The sequence below is a fragment of the Aulostomus chinensis genome, chromosome 13 (assembly GCF_037954235.1).
Source record: "Aulostomus chinensis isolate RoL2024-O1b breed Wild chromosome 13, RoL_Achi_v1.0, whole genome shotgun sequence".
NCBI classification, from domain to species: domain Eukaryota; kingdom Metazoa; phylum Chordata; class Actinopteri; order Syngnathiformes; family Aulostomidae; genus Aulostomus; species Aulostomus chinensis.
In genome coordinates, this window is record NC_141332.1 from 16,114,055 (window position 1) to 16,140,612 (window position 26,558).

Here is a 26,558-nt window from a genome sequence, read left to right on the forward strand (position 1 = left end):
TGCTGATTCACTTAGAAATGACAACAGAATCCTCCTGACTGGCTGAGATGGAATTTCCAACTCAATCTCAAAGATATGCTCTGTTAGCCTCAGACAGATGCGTTTTACAAAGCATATGATGAAGAGTCACAATTCCAAGATGTTAAAATTCTAGTATTTTGTTGTATTTTTTTTGAGGGGGGGGGGGGGGTAAGCACGTGAATGTGTCATGTTTGAATAAAGAAATCCTGAAATTGGTTAAACACACTAGATACACTAGAAGTTGTGGTGTTTTTCATCAAGGGGCTTGTCACTCATGCCAGTCTCTTTATTCAGGAATTATTGACTGATGATAGAAGCTGTATTTGTTCAAATAAGGAAATTGCTTTGCAGCACAGTCACAGAGTATTGATCAAAACAAATACAACCACATACACATACACATACATGCACACATGTTGGGGGTAGTGGGGATCTGATGGTGATCATGTTAATAATTAGACAGAAACAACACAGAATTATAAACTGGAATTTTCAAGCCATCTTGGGATCATTGCGTGCTACTTATTCAAACATTCATTCAGTAATTAAAGACGTAGTTAGTGTTTGATGGTTGTGGGAAACTCTTCCTCTCTGTTATTGACACTGTCCATCAAACAGACTGATTTGCATGCCCAGCCTCTGTGCGAGGATAAGTTCCAGTGTGGCTAAAGACATCCGCCTCACATCGTAGCCCCGCTTTGAGCCTCTGGCTTTGGTATTAATTGGAACAATGTCCTCCCCACTGTTACGGTCATTTCTTCCCACTGCAGCATACGTGGGGAACACTTGCTGCACAGGCGAAGGAAGACCAGACCTGTAGGTGGGGCAGCAGTAGGCAGACCACATGTACTCCGGCACAGCCACCCTATTATTGATCCAATGAGCTCCATCCTCATATGGCATGGCTCCGGTGATCACATACATCGACCCCCTGCAGAAGTTCTTGAACTTTTTTAACACCTCACTCTCCAGTAAACTCCAGGGCCCCGAGTTGGAACCTGCACGCTGAGGGACAATATTTGTCAAGGTGAATGTGGCCTCACGGTTTTCTTTTGTCTTCTGGTGCATGCTGGGATTGAGATGGCCCTTGCTGTAGTTGGAGTTCCTGTAGTCTTCGAGCACTGCCTGGCTCTCAATCACATTCTGGTCCATGGTGTGATTAAATGGTTTCATCTCAGGACTGGCACGGGAAAACGCCAACTGAATAACAAAGAACATACATTTAGAGGTTGTGTGGTTGAACTTTATAGCATTACATTGAGAGAAGCTAAAACCAAAAGTGAAATAAATGCCATTTTTCACTGTTTTGAATGCATCTGCTCCAAAATTTGATTCTTCCTCAATCCATGCTACAGCCCACCACCAATTTAAGAAAAATTAAGCTTCATAGTTTTCACCTGACACAGTAAACAGACAGACAAACAGGTACCATTATGTCCTGGGCTGAGGTAAAAACAGATCGAAGGAGGAATTAATGCTGGGCTGGTACTTTACTTTTATTTGCTTAATAAATTGACAGATGAGTGTATCAGTCAGTATCTTGGTATTTACATTTGCAGCAGTTTGTGCTTTTCGTTTCATATAAATGTAAAACAATAATAAGACCTAAATTATGAAGTGATTTGCTACTTAGGTGGCACGGTAGTGCAGTGGTCAGCACTGTCGCCTCACAACAAGAAGATTCCAGGTTTGAGCCCCGGCTCCAGCACAGGATCTTTCTGTGTGGAGTCTGCATGTTCTCCCTGTTCCTGTGTGGGTTCTCTCTGGTACTCCAGCTTCCTCCCACAGTCCAAAGACATCAAGAGGGGACGAGGCTGATTGATACTCTAAATTGACCGTAGGTGTGGCTGTGAGTGTGAATGGTTGTCTGTCTGTATGTGTTGGTCCTGTGATGGACTGGGGACCTGTCCAGGTTAAGGCTGCTGGGATAGGCTCCAGCCCCCTTGCAACCCTTAACAGGATAAGCTGTAGTGGATGGATGGATTTGCTATTTTATGTTATTTACAATGCCTGCAACGATTATTTACAATGCCTGTAAGGATTTGAAATGAGAGTGATATTTTTTGTAAATCAGTTTAAAAAAAAATGAAAATGCACCCCTAAATACATTAATTGAACGTAAGGAAATGAAAGTTTGCTGTAAAAGAGATTGGTTTAACTTCGCCCTTGTTGGATTGTCCCTATGATCTCACTCTGATGTGGCTGTACTCACCTGTGGTTCATACAACCAATTAGAATCGGGTCGCTTGCCATCAGCAGGGTTGAGTATGTACGCAGAGTATAAAGGTGTTCGATGCTGACGGTGGTACATGCTGGCAAAGTGATACTGGTTCTTGTAGCGCTGGCATATTGGCTGGTATCCTGCTGCATCGATGCCCCTCGGTGGTGTCCTGTTGTAGAAGAAATCAAGGCATTTTGAGAAGCCAGGGTTGAGCTCCCCAAGGATCAGAACATCAAAGCAGGTTAGGAGGAAAAATAGAGCTCCTGTGGAGAATTGCAGCATCTTCCTCTGAGACATCAGGCACAACAGAGCAGCAGGCTGAGAGACTGACAGACAAAGCTGTGTCAATTCAACATCTGGAGAAGGGCTGGGGTTTATATACTGGCAGCAGGAGCTGCATGTGTGACGGCTTTAACCCAGCCCCTTACTCCTATGTGCTGTCAAACTTCCCCTGCTAATCAGCAGTTTGACCCTCTGGGAAACCAAGGCTTTCGTACATTGTTCCTCAGTGACTCCAAAAAAGACCTTAGAACACCTCCTTCTCCTTCAACAGGTTTAGAGCTATGATAATTTTCACATCAGACAAATAGTCCACCAGCCTATATTGTGATATTTAACTTGAAAAGACAGAAAAGCTTGTGGCAAATGCTGCAGGAACAGAAACTGCATCCTCTTTCTGTTGAGGATGTTGTTGTTGTCTTGTGTATTGACCCTCCAGGACCAGGGGACATCATCCCACCAGGAGTCTCAGTATTTCCGTGCAGGGTCTGTTCCCATCTCTCTCACACTTTATCAGAAAGACAGAGAATTAAATAAGATGCAAACATTCAACCATTCTGTCTACCTTTCCTGTGCATCTTCATTTCCCATAGTTTTGTGATCTAAGTGTTCATTGCACAAACACACACCCCAATAAGTCATCCCTGGTTTCTGTCTGAAAAAATCCTGTATTATTTTTTCACACTGAAACTTCCTTTACTGTGGGAATTAGAAATAAATTTCTGGAAGATGTGAAGGTACCATACACTTCCTTTATTTCTCAACTGTCATTTACCAAAAGTTTTCTTATTGACATTTGGTGGAAACATCCTGTTTCGATCAGCTGATGGAAAACTGCTTTTTTTAAAACTGAATTTAAGAAGGGTTGAATGGTCATCCATGTGGAAAAATCACACAGACGGACATAACAGATGAAGGGGAGATTTGACATCATGGTGCGGAAAAACATAAGGACGGATAATAGTGTTAATAAAAATAATGCGAGATGAATTAGAACATTTAAACCGGTGCACTCATTTCTCTCATTTCCCGACTTCATTCTGGGAATTCCATACATTTTTGTCATTGTAATGAGTATTTACATTGTTCTTTAAGTGGCGTCACAGCGATGTAATGGGGGTTTCACTATGACAGCCGCCTGGAACCTTTCCGTGCACATGTTCTCCTGGTTCCTGTGAAGGGGTTTCCTCTGGGTGCTCTAACTTCCTCCCCAAGAACCAAACCATGCAAGCCAAATCTAGATTTTTTGAAAAATGATCCCTGCTCTTTATTATTTTCTTCATTCGCAAAGCCTTTAGTGCCGCTGTCCTTTAGAACCTTCCTGATCACAAAAAATTTTGCAAATAAAACAAAACAAAAAAAATCAAATTCCACAAACAGAAAAATGACTCATTTTTGCTAGTTTTGTTGCGGTAACACATCCTATTTGTGTTTCTATCATATGTTTGTACAGTTTCCTCATGATGATATTCTTATGACATAATGATGAAAACAAGCTAAATCTTGTGTAATTTTCCTGCACTGGAGTGTTGTAGGATCAACTTCCTGGTTGATTCTTGCAACACTCATCAATTTCATGTCACACCAATGAAGGCATGCAATGTTGATGATGCAGTTTCAGTGATATGGCTCAACAAAACCGTTTCATTTCCAGCCATCAGCCTGTAACGGCCCGATTTGACCTCGCGTGATCGTTCAGGGAGGAGGGAAGGTGAGTTTGTGTCTCCATCTAGTGAGCAGTCAGGAGCACAGCTGACAGCTCAGGAGCCTCTCACAGTTGCGTCAAGTGAAACTGGTTTGGCCGCCTGTGAGTTTTAACGCTGCGTTTACAGTCACCGCTGATGAGGAGGCGTAATCCGGGGATAACCATGGATTATCAGAGTTTTTGTCTCAACACAGGAGAGTTGCTGAGCCCGAGTTAGTCACATAGTGTGTGTCAGCAGTAGCTGCGGTTTCGCTTCCTGTTTTATCGTCACTGTTTTGGAACTCATGAATTATTTATTCAGTCAGGTGGAGGGTGTTTCACGACATAGAACTTATTGCCTCAATAGTTATCCTGAGGCCACGAAATACAACTTATTGTCTGAATAGTTATTTTGAGGCTAAAAGATATTACTAAATGCCTTTGTTTAATTATTTTGATGCCAAAATATATGTCACCTCAATTTGATACAATGGTATAGATATAACTTCTTCAAAAAATATAAAATAACTAAATCATACCCCAAAGTATAAAATAACTACATTGAGGAAGTTATAGAAGCCTAAAGATAACTACATTAAGGGTGGTTAATTTACAGCTTGTTCCCCGAATTTATCAGTTATTGTACATTGATATAACGAGATGTAACTGGTTAATGTAACAGGCTTCTTTAGGCCAATGATGAATTGAACTGAACGAATAAGTTGTATCTCGTGGCTTCAAAATAATTCAACTGATTTAGAAAATCACCTCTATAACTAAACCGAGGAAAGAAGAAAACAAGTTACATCTCGTGGTCTCAATTTTTTTTCTCTCTATGCCCATAAAAGTAGTTTCTCCTCCTTTTCCCCCACTCAAGAACTCCGTGCGTCACGACTGTCAGTGACTCGACTTGATCGATAAAGTAAAAGCCAGAGAATTTCAAAACCCCAGGTTTGAATATTATTAGTTAATGGCCGTCTAATAAACATGTTTACTCTCCTCCTAAAGCCGCCTACACATCCCATGAACTCTGTGCGCCCTGGAGAGAACCAGCCGCTCCATCTGCGCCGCGGAACCGAGCTTGTCGCTGCAAGTCTTCCGTCTGTTCCGTGAAAACATCTGCGCCGCTGTCAGCTGCAAGCAGGCAGCTCAGGCTCCTCCCTCCGCCTCTGAGAAGCAGTCTAGTCTTTACTTGTCACTGTCTCGCCAACATCTCAGGACTATGTGCGCAGTGGAGAATGGCGGAAGCTTGCGCGCTTGAGGAGCTTCAGACTGAGCTCACCTGCCCCGTGTGTCTGGAACTCTTCCGTGATCCGGTGATACTCGAATGCGGACATCACTTCTGTCAAGTGTGTATCATTCAGTGCTGGGAAGCCAAGGCCGACGAGCAGTCGAGTTGCCCCAAGTGTCGAAAGTCGTGCTCTCGTAAACTACGACCCAATTCGCTGCTGTGCAACGTCGTGGACAGCGTGAGAAGAGCCCGGGCCATGGACACGGCCGCAGGGACGATCGAGTGGGACCCGGAATGCCCTCTTGAGGAGCTGGAGGAGCGGGAGCCCGGGTCCAGCATGAGCAGCGTGGCCTCGTCCATCGGACACTGGCCGCGCCTTGGGATGGATGTGTGCGAGGAGCATGAGGAGAAGCTGAAGCTGTACTGCGAGGACGACCAGCTGCCCATCTGTCTGGTGTGCGGAATGTCCCGGGACCACAAGACTCACAATGTCATTCCCATTAACGAGGCGTTTGAAAACTACAAGGTAGTCCAAGTCCTTTCGAAGGCTCCCAAACTCCAAAAAGTCCTATTTCCAGTCGGAAATAGGCTTAGAAATGCATATGGAAGCAGGAGATTGCCAGAAGGATCTCTAAACTATCTATCTACTTCTAACTAAATATTTGTCTCTACGAGGCCCCTGAAAACTATTAAAACAAGATGACTCGCTCTGTTTTACTCGTCCGACTCTCCTTATTCCCCAAAGAAAATAAAAGTTTTACTCTCAGGACCAAAATCGTACCCTTTAAATGAAATCATATGGACTTTTAAGAGCGTTAACAAGCAGGACTGGTGGTATTTCTAGAGGCAGACTCATTTCTTTGCCACAGCAGCCTTCAGCTACTTTGTGTTTTACTGGAATTTAGCAGGCCAGTGTGAGCTCCCCTCCTCTTTTAGCCTCCTATTAGTTCGTTCAGAGGCTGCTTGGTGTGTTTTTACTGGAGCTGAAGCGTTGCTTTGTTTGAATTTTTGGGTCACAGAGTTCAGTCGAGGACGGTTAAGCATCTCATGAGTCCTATTAGTATTTATCAGAGAAAAATGCGAGACAAACACACTCTTCATTTAACTCGGTTTGGTTTGGATCTTCTTAACTCTAACGTGATTGTGTGTTTGTACTTCATGCCAACAGGATAAACTGTCTGTCGCTCTGGAAAGGGTTCAGCTGCAGACAGAGGAGGCCTCGCTCTTCCAAAAAGAAACCAACGAAAAGATCCTCCTCATTAAGGTAGAGAGTTGTCTGCTTGTGTGTGTGTGTGTGTGTGTGTGTGTGTGTGTGTGCGTGTGTGCGCACGTGTCAATTTGAAAACATCCTGGACATCTTTCACTCTGTCAGTCCTTGTAGTGTAAGAACAGAACCAGAAATTCTGGTAGCTAGGCAACGTCCACCCACATTCCTCCACCTGTACCTGCCTGACAGTGATGAATGGCTCTCGACTCTTTGTCTTCCTTATGTCTTGTGGTGGAGAGGCAACAGGTTGTTAGTCAGTGTCCTTCCCACGTGACGATTGTCATGTTTTATAAATTCAGCGGAAATGAAACACTGTGCGTCGATGTCGATAAACCCTCACACAAGCCAAGTCATGTTTGTCTTTCCCACATTCTAGTCCTTCACAAGCAGGAACTCTCTCTCTCACACACACACACGAACACACACACACACACACACACACACACACACACACACACACACACAGACACACGCCCTCTTAAAGAGAGATAAGACCTAACCTCATAAAGAGAGATAAGACCAGCTAAACTCCCGCAGTTTTTGCAAATGATACATAAAAGTTCTAATGATATATAAATTGTTGTTTAATAAGAAGTTTAATGAACATTTCAAGGATGTCATTGTCATAATTTTATAAAAAATCCCGACAAGATGAATGTTCACTATGACCAAATGTTTTAACAAGGGATGCAATAAATATTCCTAGCAGTATCTGGTGATGTAGTTTATTTTATTTATATTTTTGTGTGTTTTCATATATTTCATGAACATTAAAAACATTTTTTCCACATTAAAGTTTAGATATAATATTAAGTTGTGTTTATCACTGATGGTAGTGTCTGTTGTTAACATTAGCCAGAATTACTCAGTACGTCCCCAGTTTCAGCTGCATGGATATTATGGAAATTTAGATATAAGTTTTTATTTTTTAATCATATAAATATAATAATTCCCTCAAAATGTTCTTTGAATATTAGAAACAAACATTTTCTGTCAGACACTATTTGGTAACATGTGGGAACACAATGCTACATGAGTCATAGCACCGGCCAGGACAGCTTAAGTTCTTGAGTTTAAGAGTTCCAGGAATGTGTGTTTACACTGTGGTATAATGTTTTTAAAGCATGCAGCTCTGCTCTGAAATAGCGACTTGCTTTTGAAAATGTTTTAAGGATTAAAAGGCCTCGGCAAATCTGTAGTTTGCTTCCTGTCTGACACCGTGGCAGCATTGTTTCCTGTCTCTTTCTTTAGTAGCACAGTCGGGTAAAATCTTGAAAATGTGAGGCAACCTTCAGTCGAAGGTTGCATGATAAAATTCTTAGAATGATTTTGAGGAACCAAATTTTAGCTGCCGTTGTTGTTGTTGTTGTCTTTTCCACTGCATCATCACCATCATCATCATCATCATCATTCAATGTAGTTGTGCGTGAATGTGTGTTCAAGATATGAGAGGAGCATGGAGGCGGTGTAGTGCTGCAGCAGATAACGTAGGACTGCTCTTGCTCTCCCTTTTCCTGTCTGTCGCTTCATCAGCCTCTCCGACTGCGTGTTTGACCCAATTTAATTGCGCATTCACTGATTTTCACTTCTCTTTCACCATCAGTGTGACAGGATGTGGTTGAAGAAGGTAGAGAGGAAGTTTCTAGATTCTTTTCCAGCAATGATCTCTTCCTGTGTGTATTTTTACTTTGTGGGTTTTATTGCCTGCTCACCTGTCTAGATGTTACATGGCAGTTCAGATTATTCTCTATATCCATTTAATAAATCCGTCACCGTGTTACTCAAGTAGAACTACACGAATATGAAGCGCATATTTGCAGTATGTGTTTTTTGCTGACCAGACTCCTCCTCCTTCTCTTGCAGGAGCGAGCGGGGGACCTGGATGAGCTGGTTACTACCGAATTTGGCCGTCTTAGGGAGTTTCTTCTTGAAGAAGAGGAGCGGATAAAGGGGAAGCTGAGAAAGCAGAAAGAGGAGAAGCTGAACCAGCTGGAGGAGGCCTTGACCGAAGCTACGGAGCAAATTAGCCAGCTGGAGAGTACAGCGGACCAGCTTCGCCTCAAGCTGAGGGAGGAGGAGAATCCAGAGCAACTGAAGGTAGGAGAGGAGAGGGATTGTATCTTGTAATGTAGACACATGGAAAGAAGAAGGAACATGAGAATTCGATGAGAAAATAAGAGAACAGCTACATGTTTCAACAGACTCTGGAATGTTTAATAACCAAAGGCCTCTTTTGCTCTGCTCTAATTCAGGGAATCAAAGACTTCATCGGCGGGTGAGTGTCATCTGGAGTGTGTGACTGACTGCAGGGATTCATCGCTTTTGATTCACAGTCACGTTACCTTTTGTTTTGTTATTGACTGAAGCATGGTTGAAATCAGATGTTCAGACATGATTGTGGGTCAGTGAGTCATCTTTAACTCTGTGACCGATTCCCACGGAGAGGAAAAATAGACAAAGTTGTGCTGCCGTTCAATTAAATATCAGAAGAGGAAAATATGAATATATACAGGTTTCCACCTCCTACTGTTGGCTCTCCTTCCTCTTAGTCAGATGCAGTTTCATTGAACCCTCATCAAAGCTTGTATTAGCGGAAGTTTACCATCGCAATTAAATGCTTGATTGGATATTAATTTGTTGCTCAAGAGGGGTTTTATGTTATCAGTCACAAGAACAGTGTGTCCTCACATTCAAATATTACGCACCGTCAAGTCACCTTAAGCCTGCCTGTCTCGTCAATGAGTCAGATGTTCGTTTTATTGTCTTCTGTCTCACAGTTCATGCAAAAACTTCCCTTGAGTGAAAATGGCAAAACCCTCTTTAAAGTTTATTGCAAAATAGAATTTTCCCATACACACTTCATTTCCCTGAATCACATGTAATGTAATAGGTGTGCAGGAAAATATGCATCGATGAAGTGTTGGTGAAAACAGCTGCGGTGGAAATGCAGTAGACTCTAAAATGAAATACATCTGAATATGAAAATTAAAGACAAAGATTTTTAAATTTATGTGTGTTCATGTTTATATAGTAAGTCAGCAATAGCAACAGTTTCAATGTGGACCCCCATGAGCTGTAACTGGTTTCGCTTCTCTTCCAGACAGTAACTTTTCTCTGTCCTACGGTATCAACGTACATTTAAGGATTTCTTGATTTCAGGTTTATCAAATTGTTTGTACAGTTTACAGTTGTTTACTGTAAAATTAAAAGAAAGGTTGACCGCCTCCTTCCTGAAGATTGAGTTATCTGCTTTGTTCTTCTTCTTTCCAGGGCTGAGAGCTTGTTTGAGCGCCCCCCAGTGGTGGGTGTGGATCTGCAATCAGGAGAGTTCCTGGGACCTCTACAGTACAGGACCTGGAGGAAGATGAGCTCAGTTTTTCAGCCAGGTATAAATACAAGAGCACTGTATACTCACATACAAACACAGTGCGCTATTGCTGTCCTATTATTTCTACTCCTTTTTATCTCTCATTTCCCAGGTGTGACAGCAGTGACCCTTGACCCCGACACAGCGTACCCCTGCCTGTGGGTTTCTCCATGTCGCACCAGCGTCCAGGTGGGGAAAATCCAGCCCAACCTACCCAACAACCCGGAGCGTTTTACTCGTTACAACATAGTCCTGGGCTCAGAATCCTTCTCCTCAGGCAGACACTATTGGGAGGTGGAGGTGGGCACCAAGACAGCATGGGGTCTGGGTGTGGCCAGTGCCTCCGTTAACAGGAAGGAGGAGATCAGCCTCTGTCCGGATGATGGTTTCTGGACCCTGGTGCTGAGGGACAACGGCTGTGGCACCAGCGAGTATGAGGCATGCACAGACTCAGAGGAGAGCTTGTTATATCCATCCAGTGCCCCCAGGAAGGTGGGGATCTATCTGGACTACAGTCGTGGTGAAGTGGCCTTTTACGATGCCGGAGACATGAGCCACCTTTTCACCTTTTACGACGCAAAATTCAAAGAACCCGTTTTCCCGTACTTTAATCCCTGGCCAATTATCAATGGACGCAACCGGGAGCCACTCACCATAGTAACGCCACACTGGGGATAGATGTCTTTTTGATGAGAGACAGAACCGAGCAGATGTAGGCCATAGCTGCCAAATAAGAATCAGCAGCTAATTAGCCGAACTGTCTCCTGAGCAAATCGACTGTTTTCTGCTTGAATCACATTTAGCCTGTTACATTCCTGGAAGAACTACTGAAAGACAAATGACACATGAAAGGACTGATGATATTCATCATTATTAACGTTGTCAACAAATCCCATGAAAGGGTCGGACGAGAGATGAAATGACCACGCGCTGCCAAAACATTCTTGCTTTGTCAAAGTCACCATATTTTGTTTGCCATCATCCACAAGCGCACTGTTATTTTGAGTCGATCTCCTGCTGTTGTAAATACTAGTGTACACTAGTATTACACTGGTGCAATAAATGGGTATTAATCCTGAAAATAATCCCACACAAATGTGCTATTTGTAGAATACGGCATCTTTTTCAGAAATGAGTATTTGTCACTCTTACAAATAATCAAACTATTGAATCTTTTCATTGGATTTCTTGACAGCAAGAATCGTCAGTGTTATCCTCTAATAAGTTCTCAAGTTTTTGAAAATAATGACTCAGTCACATTCTCTTGAAATGTAAATAGCAATATTTTTACTGTTTGTGTGTTTTGTTACACTCCATCATGTAAGGAGATTTTTTTTACTTGTTTTTATTTGGACGTTCTATTTCTACGTGTACGTCTGAATCAATGGTGGTACAGTTCATTTATCCCAACCCCCCCATCACCGCTATATTTGTCTGTCGTGACGACATATTTGAAATATAATTTCCTTATTCTATTTGTAGTTGCTGTTGATTTTGGCTGTTTGTGTGTGGGCCGGTATCACAAACAGTTTTGTAGCTTAGTGATCAAATTGTTCTCTTCGCTATGAAAGCTATTTTACTTGGGGACCATCAAAAAAAAAAATCACTTTTGAATTGAGAGAAAATAATCACGATGATTTTCAATACCTTAATGCCAACCTAGTGAAAAATTGTACTGAAAAGTTCAGTAAATCTCATGTTGTGCAGCTGTTGAATGATAACAATGTATTTTACATAAATATTTGAATAAAAATGCTTGCATTTTCTTTTAAATCCATGTCATGTGAACAAGAGGCTGCACATCTGCAACAGGTCTTCCTACTAGACAACTAAAACACACCTGAATACACACGTGAAGATTTGAATGGAAAACGTTTCCTTTTTTTCCAACTTTTTTCGGTGGGTTCCACGTCACGTAGGGACTCCAAATCAGTGCCAGATATTAGGACTAAACTGTAATACAAGACACACTTCCTTGCTATTGTTTATATGAATATTTTAAGGAAAAACACAGGTCTTTGGGGGTTCGTTTGTTAAAATTCGGCATGTTCTTTATTCAACAGCTTCTACGCAGTCAGATATTGAGGGCTCCAAATCAGTAGCAGCTATTTGAACTAGACTGGAAATATAGGACACGCCTCTTTTTATTGTATTTCACTGACTCCTTAACTTTATTTGGATATTTACAAATCCTACGAAATTCAGCTTTAAAAAAAACCCATTACAATATGTACTATATACTATCATTTAGGGACTCCAAATCAGCACCAGCTATTTGTACTAGACTGAATTACATGTAAAGGTTCCCTACAAGGTCACACTTCGGCTCTTGAGACATAGTGGACACAATTTTGAATGCTAAACTGTCCAGCCAAATACTAGATTTGACTTTCTTCCACCAGAGGGCAGCAAATCTCTCAATATTGTTTCAGTAGGTACATTTGTACCATTCTATCTAAAATTAAAAGTGCAAACCACAAAAAAAGCCCTCAAAACTGCATGTTATTATCTTCGTTAAGGCTGAGTTTAAGGCTGGCAAATGTACCTGTCGGTCCACCTGACGCTTATAGGGAGATGTTGAGCCGATGGGTTATTGATTATTCACCGTCGTCTTCATGATAACACAGAGAACACCGGATGGAAGCAAGATATCATTTTGATCTGATTCAGTTTCAGGAGTGCTGATTCAGCACAAGCGTCCAATATAAGACCCTTAAACGCAAACGCAGCAGCCGCCACACACATCAAACTGAAACAGCACCCTGTTTGACAAGTTAATTAAATGATTAGATGTTACATACAGTGTCTTTTTCCGCTTCATTAATTCTTTTATGGAGCCAATTTCATCTGTCACTTCAAACACAAACAGATTAGAATCAATTTGACCTGAATAAAATGTATCACCTATCCAGGTCTGCTTAATCTCTGCGTCATCTGCCTATACATTAACCATAGACTGAATTTAAGACTTTACCTTCCAAGGTGATGTCCCCCTTCAGCTCATCTAACACTCCTGATCTGTAATTAGATATTATAGCGGGCTGGTCAACATGCAGTAACACAAGACTTCACTTCTAAATTACTGCCCAGGTGCCACTCCTTCTGTCATTCAGCTCCTTCTGTTTTCACCGAGTCTGTCAGGAAAAGCAGATTTCTAAAAATAGAAGGATTTTTTGGGGGTCTTTTTCATTTTTCTTTAAAATGCCTGGAAATGATGAAATCGCTCATCTTTCTGTTCATCCCGTCCGTGTCAGTCATATCCAGATCTATTCTAAAAATACAAACCCTATTTTTAATGTTCAGCGTCTCATCTTTTCTGTAATGGATCTCTTTTCTGCCTCCGCTCAAGAATTTGCCTCTCCCTCCTTCCATCAATAATCGATGAGGAGAGGGGACAGCGAGAGGGGGCTGTGGGGGTGGGGTGGGGGTGCAGTGGCTAATCAGCTGAAAGACGGCACTAAAAATGACTGATGGGGACGTCTTTAGAAACTGGAGGGAAGTCAACCTCTACATTATCTTCTGGGATATCCATTATCAGGGTGTCTTTTGGTTTAAAAGAAATGTTCAGGAATGAGTGGAAAAGTGAAAAGTTTTATCAAGATGCAAGCTGCTACAAAAAAAAAAATCTCCATTTTCAGCTGGAAGCAAGAGGGGACAGCGCAAAACACACTGATTTAATGTTTTATTCATTGAAAGATTGCGCTTTTAGGGGAATTAGTTGCTTTAAGCTACACGTACGGCTCTTTTAAAAACCCTGAAAAAGCGCAATGATACATTCACACGCCTGGGTTGATTCATCTAAAAATAAAAGGAGAGTGGCGTCATGTGTGCATATGTGTGCTCAGTCATGCTTACCGGATGAGATTATGTACGCAGGACGACACTGAGGTTATGTGTTATCACTAAAAGTCTTTCATCATCTATTGCCCCCCCCCCCTTCTCTCCATCTCTCTGTCACTATTGCTATGACCTGGACAGGAAAATAATCCAATTTGTGTTTACAACAAACGCTCCAGATATGACAGGAGGAGGAGGATAAGGGATTGAGGATGAAGAGAGAAAGTGAGGATTATGTCATGATGGCAACAAGAAAGAAGCAAAAAAGAAGAAGATTCTTGTGTTCAAAAGCGTAACAAAAAAACACATTTAATGAGGGTTTCAAACACTGATGAAAGTAAACGTTAACTATGATGAAGAGGGGTAAAGAGAACTGAGAGAGGTCAACATGCCACAGGTGGATCATGCGAATGAGGTAGAGTCAGGGGCAGTATAGGGTGTCACCTAAGGGACCAAGGGATTGCGAGCGGGGGCAGAGGAGCAGGAACTCAATCCTGGGGCCAAGGCAAAAGCTGCAGATAAAAACCTTCTCACCTGCACTCACGAAGAGAGACGAAAGTAGAGAGCAACACAGAAGAAACTCTTTGACTCCTGCAGGACAGAGAGCAAGAAGGAGGAGATAGAAGCAAACTGAGCTTTTATCTTCAATCTGGATCCTTTGATTGATTCACTTTTTTTTTAATTCATTTTTTTAAAACCTGAATCCAAAAAAAAAAAGAAGTCATTTTCACAGCTGATATTTTGAGCAACTTCTGAAGGAAACTGACACTTCTGATGTGTTGTTAAGCTGAATTTGGAGTTTAAACTGATAAAACACAAGAAACAAACACAACAGAAGAGCGCAGGGAAGAGAGCAGGTGAGGGAGGGGGGAGGGCGAGCGAGGGAGAGAGAGTGTGTGCGAGCCTCTGACGCTGAGATGTTCATGATCATTCGAGAGTCGACCGCCGCAGGAGGCGGTGCTGCAGCCACGATGAGCGTGCCACAGGAGAGGACTCCGAAACAGGTATGTGTGTGTGTGTGTGTGTGTGGGTGTGTGTGTGTGTGTGTGTGTGTGTGTGTGTGTTTGTGTGTGTTTGTGTGTGCAGTTTTGTTTATTATTAGTAATTTCAAGCAGACACAGTTTCATCAATATAACTTTGCATGTACTTATAATTGTGTTTATGACTTAAAGGAGGTTCAATGTTGAAGATGATCAGTGACAAAGTTTTGCTGATGAAAGCAAAATATGTACAGTATGTTTATGTTTTCAGGAAACTAAAAAACTGTAAATGGTGCTTTATTTATTGAAAATTAAAATGTTCCAGTAATTCCTTCCTTGTGAATTGCAACAAATGATCAAAAACATTTACATTTTGAAGTTTAGATATTCTTCTATATTTCATGATATTTTGAGGGAGGTGATTTCTGATTATAGCCACATCATATTTGACATTTTGGCAGAAGAAAGTGTTTCATAATGAAAGAAATTATCATTTTTGAGGTCATTCAAAAGATCCAAGTCATATTTCATTCTTTAAGGACTTCATCAGTCAGGAGAAGAACTAAAAGATCTGGTTACAATAAAACAACCAATCAGAAACAGTGATTAAAGCAACACCTCCGAACTGTTGCCTTCCTGCTGATGTGATATACGTGAGTCTGAACACCTCCAACCGCGACACCACCACAGGTGCGGGCCGCCATCAAGAAGAAGGTGGAGAAGCGGAGGAAGCAAACAAACGAGCAGGGAGGAGACCTCCAGCCCGCCATTCAAACTTTGCTTCAGCATCCTCGCCATCAGAGAGTCGTTCAGATCTCCGAGACGACCACAACTGCCGAGGAGGAACAGGCACTGGAGGAGAAGCTGGAGGAGATGATGGAGGGACCACAGAGGAGAGAGAAGGAGAAGGAGAAGGAGAAGGGGGAGGAGCCCGTTGACCTGCTGCCTATAGTGGACTCCGTGTTTGGGCAGGTAGGAGTTGTCTGCTTTGTGTGTGTGTGTGTGTGTGTGTGTGTGTGTGTGTGTGTGTGTGTGTGTGTTTGTGTGTGTGTGTGTGTGTGTGTGTGTGTGTGTGTGTGTGTGTGTGTAGCATGTCTACTCATGTGCAGCTGCATTAAGTTCTCTGGATGATTGAATGAAACCCTAAGCCTGCTATTCAAATTCAAAGCCCGCCTGTGTTTCAGTTTTTCTCTCCCACACCTCTGATCTCTCTTTGATCTCATGTATCAGCAGGACATACAGCTGCACTTAACACAACAAAGCAAATATTAACCGCTCTGTCTTCTCATTTAACCCTAAATCCATCCTGGAAATGGTGAGCGAAGCAAAGCGCAAGCCAAGGATGGAGATAGCGTGTGTTTGAGAGGATTTAAGCTCCTTTACTTTGGGAAACATTAGGGAAGTTTAATCCGTAACAGATACATCCATAGTCAGCCAGAGATGTGATGAACACCGTCTCCATTGTATCAGATCAGTATCACATCTCATCCCATCACTCACATGGCAAGCAGAGACACATGACACGATATGGTCGGCTACTTCATAACAGCATCTGTCACCCTGGGGTCAAACATGTGGCATCATGGTGTGAAAAAGTGTTTGTGTAAAAATAAAATCAAAAGGGATTAAGTTGGTACTGCCCTCTCTCTCTCTCTCTCTCTCTCTCTCTCTCTCTCTCTCTCTCTCTCTCTCTCTCTCCCTCTCTCTCTCTCTCTCTCTCTCTCTCTGTTGTGACTCAGTTCCATTGTATCAAAAAGCCTCAACCACAGGGGGTTGTGATGATGATAATGATGATGAAGCAGCACTGAGGTAGAAGCTTGAAAAAGAAAATCTATATAAAAAGATAAACGCTGATGTCAGCAGTGATGCAAGTGAGCCAAAATAAGAGATAGCGGCTGAGTGAGTGGGGGAGGAGAGAGCGGAGTGAAGAAACGTTCCTGACTTCATTATTCAACTGATCATTTCTCCGTGGCACTGGTGGATCTCGGAACCTCAGTTTGCCTGTTACAGAATGAGCAGCTGAGCTTGTGGTCATCCCAGAGACACGGTCGCCTTCAAACTGAAAACGAAATCAAACAGATGGGACTCAGAGAGAAAAACGCCTCGAGCCCAGTCACATACATTGAACCACACTGGCTGGGTTTATTTTACCCAAATATGTCATGTAGGAACTACAGTTGTTCAGCTGGGTTTTAGCAGCGGTTAATCAAGAACTGAGCTTTTAGGAATTTTCAATGCAACCAGAGAAATTTCAGGGAAATGTAATTAAGCTAATTGACAAAATCTGACGACAAAGATAATGAACAGGCAGAATCAGAGGAAAAGAAGTGACACACAGAAAATACAAAATCATACTCGGGATTATGAATTAACTGGATTTTTGAGAGTCACATCAGGGATGCGGTATCATATTTTTTCTGTTCAACTGAAGATGAAATAGTTTTGATGATAACCTTGATAAAGATAATAATTACTGTCCTTTTAATTACACTCTCACTCCACGTGCTCAGACGCACTGGCGGCAGCTGTGGTTGCACTCTGAATGTCATGTGAAAAATAGAGAGAAAAAGGCAAAACACACGATTGAAAATTTTGAAGATAAATTTGACAGGTAGCATTAATATTATTTTGTATTCACATTTTTTCTCTAAAAATAAATGCGATATCGTTACCGTGAATTCTTTTCGCAACAGTTATTGCATTGCCTGCGATTATTGAATGGTGTGGCATTTATTGAAGTATCTCCAGTTATAATGGAGATGGGGATCAGAAGTTTAATGAGAGACAGCTTGTGTGACCAGAACATGAAGAAGTGCGACAACCTGCTTGAGCCTAGCTGGAGAGCCTGCAGCATTAAATAGCTTTTTACAGTTGAATTCATCAATCGTCTCGATGTAATATTCACTGGAGAACTTGACTTTTATGACCCGTCCAGGGTGAACCCCGACTCTCACTCAATGTCAGCTGGGATAGGCTCCCCCAGCCCCCCCCCCCCCCCGCGACCCTTAACGGATAACCTGAATAGAAAATGGATGGATGGAACTTGACTTTTATTGTTTTCTACACAGGTGAACATCAAACGAAAGCTGGGAATTCATGGTTTTAACGGGAAATTATAAACACAGAAAATATTTAGAGCAGTGAGAAGGAAACAAATGTCACAAATGTATAGACAAGCTGTAATAGTTCATAAGAAGCAGCACACAGCTAAAAGATCCAGCCGTCCATCCTTCATTCCTCCTTTCCTTCCCTCCTTCCTTGCTCTCTCTATTCTAGTCTTCCTCTGATAGACAGCTCTTGTTACCGGACACCAGCTGATGAACACTTGACACCACATCAGTACAAGGAGTCCAAAACTAAGAAGGGAGTCACTTTACTTAACACACACACACACACACACACACACACACACACACACACACACACACACACACACACACACGCACGCACACACACACACACAGACACACACACACACACACACACACACACACACACACACACAACTTTAGAATCAAGCTGGGTTTAATGATTGTGTCCTGTGTTATTCATGTGGCTGCTCGTGTCCGTTACATTTCTGATGGCCAAGGTGAATCACTCGCCCAATGACTCGGTGATGTAACCAGCTGGATTCAGGTCGACTGAAATGCTCTCTTTGTAACAAGGTGCCGGTTATTTTGTTCATTTTGTAATTTTAAGATTTGAATTTTCATGATTTCCTCCAAGTTTTCAAACAGATGACGTGTTTCTCTATATTTAAAGGGAAAAAAGATTCCACATGAACCTGTGCAGAGACACCGTCACAAGTGAAAATCTAGAAAATGTTCATACGTGGAACTCTATCTTGAATTTGCATGCATGCTGAATGTTTGCACAAACAAGATTCTTGAATCATTTCTTTGCTACCAATGTAAGTCAGCGTGCTTCATTTTGAGGATTGTAGTTTCTGGGTCTGCGCATGGAAAAAATGAGCAGCAGTGCAACTCACACTGTGCCAACATGGACCAGATACCTCCAACATGACCATCATTTGGCTCTCAAAGATGCAGTGTGTGCACCCACAGACAGACAGTCCATCTGATCAGACAGACTGTTCCTCCTTAAGATCAATTTCTGGGGAAGGTTCGCATTTACAGTGGCCCCGCTTAAGCTGTACATCTTTTAGCTACGGCTCAATCTGCCTGCAAGTTCTGCTAAAAATAGCAGTTGTATCATCACCGTCTCAGACCCTCGCTGTAGCAGCTGTCACGTAAGCGGCAGCAATGACACTGATCCTAGAGCGGCCTCTAGTGGGGGCTTGTGCTTGCTGCAAGTGCTGGATGTGTAATTTATTCATTTATAAGAGGTAAGGACATTCAGCAGCTGATAAATCTGGGAGATAATGAGCAACATGTGGTCATGAACAAGAATGTGAATCTTGAACTGAGGTCACTAAATTTAACTTGTCAGTAATGAGTGGATTTTATTGAACAATACACTACATTAACAGGGTCATCCAGAATAACACATTTATGGTAGAAAAGCAACAGTTACCATGAGCATTTCACCAATTCACCATTCTGTTTCCCACCCACCCACACACCCTTGTACTTATGTCTTTGTGAGGACTTTCATTGACATAATACATTCCCTTGCCCCTCACCCTAAACTTAACTATCTCTACTGACTGCCTGACCCTAACCTTGACCCTAAACCTAACCAGAACCAGAACCTGAGTCTAACCTCGACCCTAAAACCAAGTCTTGACCTTCAATCGGCCCTTTGAAGATGTGAGGACCGGCTAAAATGTCTTCACTTTCCAAAAATGTCCTCGCTCTGTTGGTTAAATACACATTCTAGTCCTCAATATGTAGCAAGTACAAGAACACACACACACACACACACACACACACACACACACACACACACACACACACACACACACAAACCCTTGAAAGCTCTACTCTCCATATGGATGTACTGTAGTGAGCAGAACGCCAAATCTACTCTCAGAGAGATTTGCTGGCAGATGCTGAGAACAAGCCGACCACTTAACACAACACTCTGAACCTCAACTTGTCGCTTTAATGCAGCCAGCATTTCGGACACCAGACTTTCAGATAGAGAGAGAGAGAAAGAGAGAGGGAGAGCTTTCGCCACTTCCTCGAGTGGCTCCATCCTTCTGAGGGTGACCTGAGATGACACGACAACCGTCACACAGATAATTTCGTGCTGTCGTGCATAAGCTGCCTCTCGCCAGAGTGTCTGATCTCAATCCTGGAGATTCTTCATTAGTTGAGCTTTTAGTAAACTGTGAAAGGTTTCTAATTCTTTTTGGAAGCTCTAAAACGATTACAAAACTTTTTAAGAGGCTGAGTCAAGACACGCAAAATCATTTTTGTACTTGTATCCGATTCGCATATTGTCAGTTTTTTTGTGATTCCGATTTTTATTTCTCATATGAAAGAACATGTGGGTTCTTATAGTACTTGTACATGTTACATATAAAGAAGTACTGGTTAAACATGTTAACTTCAGAGAGAACACAATACAGGCTGTTAAATGTACTTGAAAGTATAAAACCGAGCCCTCGTTCTTCCGCGCCAGCAGCATCAGCCACTGATATCACATTCCTCTCTACGTTAGACGCTATTTCTCTGTGGTCAATTGTTCCCGACTCCTCTCTTTCCTTCTATTTAATGATTAAGTATCTTCTTCAAGCTTCTTCACATCTCCTTCTGTCTCATGTTCACCACCACCTACGTTGGAGGGTGAAAAAGTTGTCTGCCACCTTAAACAAGACTCATCTGTTTCTCTTATTCCGGCTGTTACATCATTCCTCCCCGCTGCGCTTCAAATCTGAAGCAAAGAGCCTGTTTTTAAAATGTAATGAGTCATATTTACAGATATGAGTGTTAAAAAATGCAGGGAGTACAAGTAAAAAGTTGTCCGAAAAATGAATTATGAAGTAAACTACAGATACCTAAAAAAAATCATGAAAGCTACAAAATTTGTATTTGCAAATCCGTCATTGCCCCCCAATAAGCTACATATATAAAATGTGGAAGCTCTAATATATCATGTTGTCACATAAATGATAAATAAGTTCACCTAATAGTCATTAACTCATCTCAGTTAGCTGAATCTCTCAGTATCTGACTTTTTGTTCTATCTGGGATGACATACCTGCCCAGGTAACCAGGGGATGCACACTGAGCATGCTCTGTGGGCGGAGCCTGTGCACCAGCCGAGCAAGCTACATCCGTTTAGCACTCTGCTAACGTGATTCAGAAGAGATAATTGAAGTTTCTCGTCTATAGACTTTCCAAATATTATCAGACCTAATTCTGATGGTAAGAAGTCCTTTTGTGGAAGTTGGTCACCGTTTTACAGTGCAAACATTAACGATGGACTAGGCTAAGGAGGACCTCATGACATCAGCATGTGCCGACTGTTGTTTGTAATTACTGTCGCTGCCAGAAGATGGAGACAAAAGTCACACACTATGACTTTAATTTTCACACGCAACTCCATATTGACTCCATGTCCAACACAGCTCGCATATTTAGAGTGTTTTTCATCCTTCTTCTTTATAGATAGCGGAAAAAGTTTGTTGGTGCACGTTTCATGTAATCAAACTTTGTATCTTCATTTGGGTTCAGTTGACATAAACCTATTTTACTGTATCTCTTTCTTCCTTCATTCCATCACGACATCCTCCTCTCTAATCTGAAATGGTTGGGATTAATCCCTGCCCATTTATGCCCTCTTAATTCTCCTTCTAAAACTCAACATACTGTAGATGAAGTCCAGTGATGCAATACGTGAACAAGAGAAAGAGAGAGAGAGAGAGAGAGAAAGAGAGAGAGAGAGAGAGAGAGAGGATTAAAAGTGTTCATCAGCGTTGAGTTAAAAGAGGCAGTGATGAGAGCTGCTGTCAGTACATTTAGGTTGGGTTGCTTGGTTTGGTGCTGCCTTGAGTCCTATAGAAGTGGGCGGAGTCAGTCAGGAGTCCTGGATTAGAGGTGGTTTTATCTCTGTGGCTTCACATAACAAACAAAATGGGACATGAAGTTTTTATCAACTCTTCAGCACAGACCTGAGCTGGACCTCTGAGACCTCAAAGGAGGAAGGAAAGCGAGGTTCTGATAAAGATATTGATATAACATTACAGGCTGGGGGAGGAGGGTTGCAGGAGGGGAGGTTGGGTGATGGGCAACTGCACCAAAACATCTATGAAAGATAAAATGAAGAAGGTAAGAGAACGCTCTCATCTGTGTTGGACAATTAGATACTGCTTCTCCACGCTTTGGTTCAAGAAATGTTTGACAGGAACTTCCCAGCAGCCTTGATCATGGACATTTAGTCCCAAAACTTAAGAGCGACATCTGTGACAAGATAACCCACATTTCTACTTCAGAGGCTTCTGGTTTTAACAGTTTTGACCAGTCAACATGTGCAAATGTGTGTTTTATTTCCAGCTGTTTCTTGCCTTGCCTTGATTGTTTCATCTGTTTCATGACTTAACTCTTTCTTCTCTTCATTGATTGTTTGGCGTGGATTTATCTCCACTTGTATTAATATATTCTTATTATTTTTGACCGCTTGGGTTTATTCAGTCAAAACACTTTGAATTTCGGTTTATTTTTGTGAGATGTGGTATACGGATAAAACCTGATGGAGCCTGTTTTGATGTGAAGGTCAGTGCCCACATACAGTAATGGAATCATGTCATATAGGACAAGACGTGAGGAGAGACAGTTAGTCACAGTAAGAGAAAGAATTCTACACGAGCGAATTGTCTTGAAATAATAGGCAGCTTTTACGTCCAGGCATCCTAATAGTTGCGTGACTAGAAAGTTGTCCCTCAAAAGTTGTGATTATCATGCACAATGACAGCATCATGCGGTCGAAGTGGGCTAACGGGCTGGTCTGCCTCTGAAGGGGGCGGTGGAGGGTCCTCTAAGGGGTAAGGTGAGGGGACTGCAGCTGGAGGGAGAGGAGGATCTGGACACGAAGGAGAAACTGTTCAAAGGTTCCCTCGGTGCTCTGGTGAAGAACTGCAATGTGCTGCACAACATGGTGGGGCCGGCCTGCGTCTTCCTTAAACAGGGCTTTTCCCTGACTCTCGTATGTAACAAACTCATCGTCCTCAGACCCTCCTCTTCCTCTTCTTCCATTCGATTCATTTTCATCAACCCTCCCCATCGTGGCCGACCTTCTTGCTGTGTCATCCCACCACATCACCCGACATGTGCGTGCTCAGACGGGTCAATCATTCAGTTCCATGGAAACTTATTGAATGACTCTCTAATGTGATGCACGCCAGATAATGGGGTCAAGGTTCAATGTCCAATTGGGCAAAGTGGGCATCTGCTGTGTATGATGTCACGGTGCGAGATTACAGATTCTCATCGTTTTTGCTCATTTAGTTGTTGCAAATTTTAATGCTTCACAAGCCTATAAAATACAACTTGGGCCAGTTCGTATTAAATGGTGCACAACTTTTCATAGATCACAATAGTTACGAAAAACTGAACAGGATTTGTTGTAAACTGACCCAAGAATATGCAAAAACACACAATTACACAAATCTGTTGTCAGATTTGGACTGTTTCTATAAATGTTGATTTTTGGTTGTATTATTTTGAACATTATTGAAATGAAACCGCAGGAGAAGTTTGGAAAGGAAGAGTTGCTGGGAGCTGCTCACAACTCTGTGTATGTTTTTGTAAAAACTAAGAAGCTGCAAACAATGTGTTGGATTTTTCAAGATTGTTATCTCATCCGCTGTGTAAAATCTTCATCTAAAAAAAAAGTAACGAGTAACTAAAGCCATCCAATAACTGAAGTTCAAAGTCCAACCTCTGAAATGTAATTGAATAGAAGTACAAAGCATCATAAAAAGGAAATACTCAAAGTACCAGCACAGTACTTGAGTAAAGGTACTTACTACTGCTGTCCCACTATGGAATTATAAACTAGGTCTATAGGGCTACATCAGCCGATGTAGATAATCCAACATTACAGGGAGAATGGAATCATTTACTTAACTATATCTGATCATTTCATTTGTATTAACTTGATTAATAAGAATCACACAGGAATTAATCCAGGTTGCTGTGTCAAGGGACTTCAATTTAAGTAACAGATCTCAGAGGATTTGTCCATCATTATTCCCTCTTTAGAGCTCTTAGTCCAAACACACTCTAATCTCTCCAACCACTGTGTGAGCCTAAGCTTTAATTTGTGTGTGTGATGTTGATGTATGTGTGTATGTGTAAATATGTCATGTGTGTTTGAACTGTAGACTTTTGTCTTTGTACACACTAAACCACCCAAATCTGCTAATCTCCAGATGTTTGTTGCCTGGCAACATCTCAAAAATAATCTGGTTACCCCCTTTAATTTACGTTGTGCCATCAGCATGCGGTATCATAGTGCAGCATACAGTTTAATCCATACAGTTTTTCATTATGAGATGTACAGTGTATCTAATACAGCTTACTGAAAAGCTCGCCTTCATTTCTCTACATTGCCATAACGGCAACAATATTTCATGACTTTCTTCACTCCGGTTGAATCAGGTTAGATTAAAACATCCACGTCAGGCACAATATTTTCCTCTCATTGTGTTTTGATTATTCACTGTGGCCTCATTACGTGACTAAATGCGCGTGTGCTTGGATGGATGACTGGGTGTGGCTGCTACGCAATCTTTGTAGAAATTTGATTATGAAATCTTTCCAAATAAAATAAAAGGTTGTGAGGGAGGTGTGTGTGTGTGTGTATGTGTGTGTGTGTTTATGTGTTTGTGTTCATGTGTGGTTTTCATATTGCAAGCACAGTGATGCAAATGTGTGTTTTTCCCTCCGACAGGACAGAGAGCTGAGACCAGAGGAGATTGACGGTGAGGCGACTTGATGACTGAGAGTTTCTGCTTGTTTAGCGTGATAATGAGCTAACACACATCGATATGGGGTTTTCAGAGCTGCGTGAGGCATTTCTGGAGTTTGATAAGAACAAGGATGGCTTCATCAGTCATAAAGACCTGGGGGAGTGCATGAGGACCATGGGATACATGCCCACTGAGATGGAGCTCATCGAGCTGAGCCAGCAGATCTGTGAGTGGTGGGCCAAAACAATAGAATACAATCATAAACTTGCTGAAGGTTATAGAAACTCCACAGCTGATCTTGATGTGCTGTTAATGCAGCACATCAAGATCAGCTGTCATGTCAAACAGCGATGTGGGAACTGGGTTTGACGTCATCAGTTTACAGATCTTTGTGTGTCCCGCAGGTGGAGGTAAAGTTGACTTTGAGGATTTCGTGGAGCTGATGGGACCTAAAATGCTGGCAGAGACGGCAGACATGATCGGAGTAAAAGAACTGCGAGATGCATTCAAAGAGGTCAGGCTACTCATGTTGCTGCTCACTGGTACCGCATCACTTTTCATGAGCTATAACAACAAGTCTACCGAAAGTAAGAAAGCTACAGTCAGTCCACAAAAGATAACATTATTTTCGTCGTCCCCTACTAATTTGAAATTTGAAGTCCAACAATATTATCACCTCAGTACAGTTTCGTAATCGCTGCTCATGAATGCCAGGAATCAAGTTAGACGATGCTTCCAGTACTCCATGGCTATGCTTTTCATGTTAGCCTGCAAAAAGATTAGCTTTTCTTGGTTTGTTCCATGGACAATAACCATGAAATTCACAATTAAAAACTAACATGCAAAGTTGAAATGAAGATAAAGTTTGCAAACACCACAATTTATTTATAGATTATTGACCAATATACATTTTAAGTCATCTCATGTATTAGAAAATAATGACTCAAATCACCACGTGCAGTACGAGCGGTCACCAACAGATTCTCTTTGAGAATTTTACCGATAGACATGAACATGTCATTGACATGCTTATCACGTTTCTGTCCGCAAATAAATGGCACAACATCAGTAATGGAAGGTCAGAGTGATTTTCTTCTCTGAAAGTTGTGAGACTTATATAGAATATACAGTACGTAGGTCTCCCAGTGATGCTGAGTGTCCGTCTTTCTTGCTTTCTGACCAGTTTGACTCGAATGGCGACGGACAGATCAGTTTGACTGAGCTGCGTGAGGCCATGAAGAAACTGATGGGCGAACAGGTGACCAACAGGGAGATAAACGAGATCCTCAGAGACATCGACCTCAACGGAGACGGTTTGGTGGATTTTGAAGGTGAGAGACATTCCCTTCATCTTTATAAGATCTCGGAATATTCATCTTCATCGTCGTAACTCTCTTTTTGTTATCTTCTTTTCTCAGAGTTTGTTCGAATGATGTCACGCTGACCCGCTCCAGCGACCCTCGGATAGACAAACAGACTTTATGCAATGACTGGAAAAGGGAATGCACTACGTGGTAGTGATCGCTGTTCAACCGCTCTCAAGAGCGTGCGCCTAGGATTCTATTTTTATACTAAATCTTTTAAAAACAAACAAAAAACTGCTTTGTAGACTGAGTGTAACATGAGATCAAGCTTTTAAACAGCTGCAAACATATCAAATGCTTCATAGATCACATTTATGACTTGGTGCAGATTGTTTTTATATATAAATAAACATATATCAGTGTTTGTTCTTTGAGTGAAAAAAAACTTGTTTGCAAAACCGTAGAATAATTTTTTAATAAAAAGAAAATA

General features: G+C 41.8%; 3 protein-coding genes across 5 annotated transcripts; 2 read left to right on the top strand and 1 right to left on the bottom strand.

The window, feature by feature from the left end:
- Positions 1 to 345: 345 nt before the first annotated feature.
- LOC147251159 (endonuclease domain-containing 1 protein-like) lies at positions 346 to 3,249 on the bottom strand. Its single transcript, XM_086221635.1, has 2 exons — positions 2,234 to 3,249; positions 346 to 1,221 (listed from the first exon to the last, which is right to left on the bottom strand). Exons 1-2 carry the CDS (start codon positions 2,537 to 2,539, stop codon positions 616 to 618), a joined length of 912 nt encoding a protein of 303 aa, XP_086077761.1. The 5' UTR covers positions 2,540 to 3,249; the 3' UTR covers positions 346 to 615.
- A 2,119-nt stretch (positions 3,250 to 5,368) lies between these two features.
- On the top strand, positions 5,369 to 11,858 carry LOC147251160 (zinc-binding protein A33-like). Its single transcript, XM_086221634.1, has 6 exons — positions 5,369 to 5,962; positions 6,605 to 6,700; positions 8,567 to 8,800; positions 8,956 to 8,978; positions 9,974 to 10,089; positions 10,183 to 11,858. The coding sequence occupies exons 1-6, from the start codon at positions 5,444 to 5,446 to the stop codon at positions 10,746 to 10,748; spliced, it is 1,554 nt and encodes a 517-aa protein (XP_086077760.1). The 5' UTR covers positions 5,369 to 5,443; the 3' UTR covers positions 10,749 to 11,858.
- Positions 11,859 to 14,824: 2,966 nt separating this feature from the next.
- On the top strand, positions 14,825 to 26,526 carry cabp2b (calcium binding protein 2b). Of its 3 annotated transcripts, XM_086221638.1 has the most exons (8): positions 14,825 to 14,911; positions 15,578 to 15,859; positions 22,811 to 22,996; positions 24,746 to 24,776; positions 24,856 to 24,990; positions 25,169 to 25,278; positions 25,948 to 26,095; positions 26,183 to 26,526. In XM_086221638.1, exons 1-8 carry the CDS (start codon positions 14,825 to 14,827, stop codon positions 26,206 to 26,208), a joined length of 1,005 nt encoding a protein of 334 aa, XP_086077764.1. In that variant the 3' UTR covers positions 26,209 to 26,526. The 3 variants fall into 3 exon arrangements, with proteins under 3 accessions (XP_086077764.1, XP_086077762.1, XP_086077763.1); XM_086221636.1 differs by lacking the exon at positions 22,811 to 22,996; XM_086221637.1 differs by lacking the exons at positions 14,825 to 14,911; positions 15,578 to 15,859; positions 22,811 to 22,996 and adding an exon at positions 21,795 to 22,122.
- Positions 26,527 to 26,558: the final 32 nt, after the last annotated feature.

Bases quoted from the DNA above. Each gene is read 5' to 3' on its own strand.
- LOC147251159 (XM_086221635.1), bottom strand. From the start codon at position 2,539: ATGTCTCAGAGGAAGATGCTGCAATTCTCCACAGGAGCTCTATTTTTC. The intron at 1,222-2,233 runs GTGAGTACAGCC...TTTGTTATTCAG, and splicing joins ATTGGTTGTATGAACCACAG to TTGGCGTTTTCCCGTGCCAG.
- LOC147251160 (XM_086221634.1), top strand. From the start codon at position 5,444: ATGGCGGAAGCTTGCGCGCTTGAGGAGCTTCAGACTGAGCTCACCTGC. The intron at 5,963-6,604 runs GTAGTCCAAGTC...TCATGCCAACAG, and splicing joins AGGCGTTTGAAAACTACAAG to GATAAACTGTCTGTCGCTCT. The intron at 8,979-9,973 runs GTGAGTGTCATC...TCTTCTTTCCAG, and splicing joins ATCAAAGACTTCATCGGCGG to GGCTGAGAGCTTGTTTGAGC.
- cabp2b (XM_086221638.1), top strand. From the start codon at position 14,825: ATGTTCATGATCATTCGAGAGTCGACCGCCGCAGGAGGCGGTGCTGCA. The intron at 24,991-25,168 runs GTGAGTGGTGGG...TGTGTCCCGCAG, and splicing joins CGAGCTGAGCCAGCAGATCT to GTGGAGGTAAAGTTGACTTT. The intron at 26,096-26,182 runs GTGAGAGACATT...TTCTTTTCTCAG, and splicing joins CGGTTTGGTGGATTTTGAAG to AGTTTGTTCGAATGATGTCA.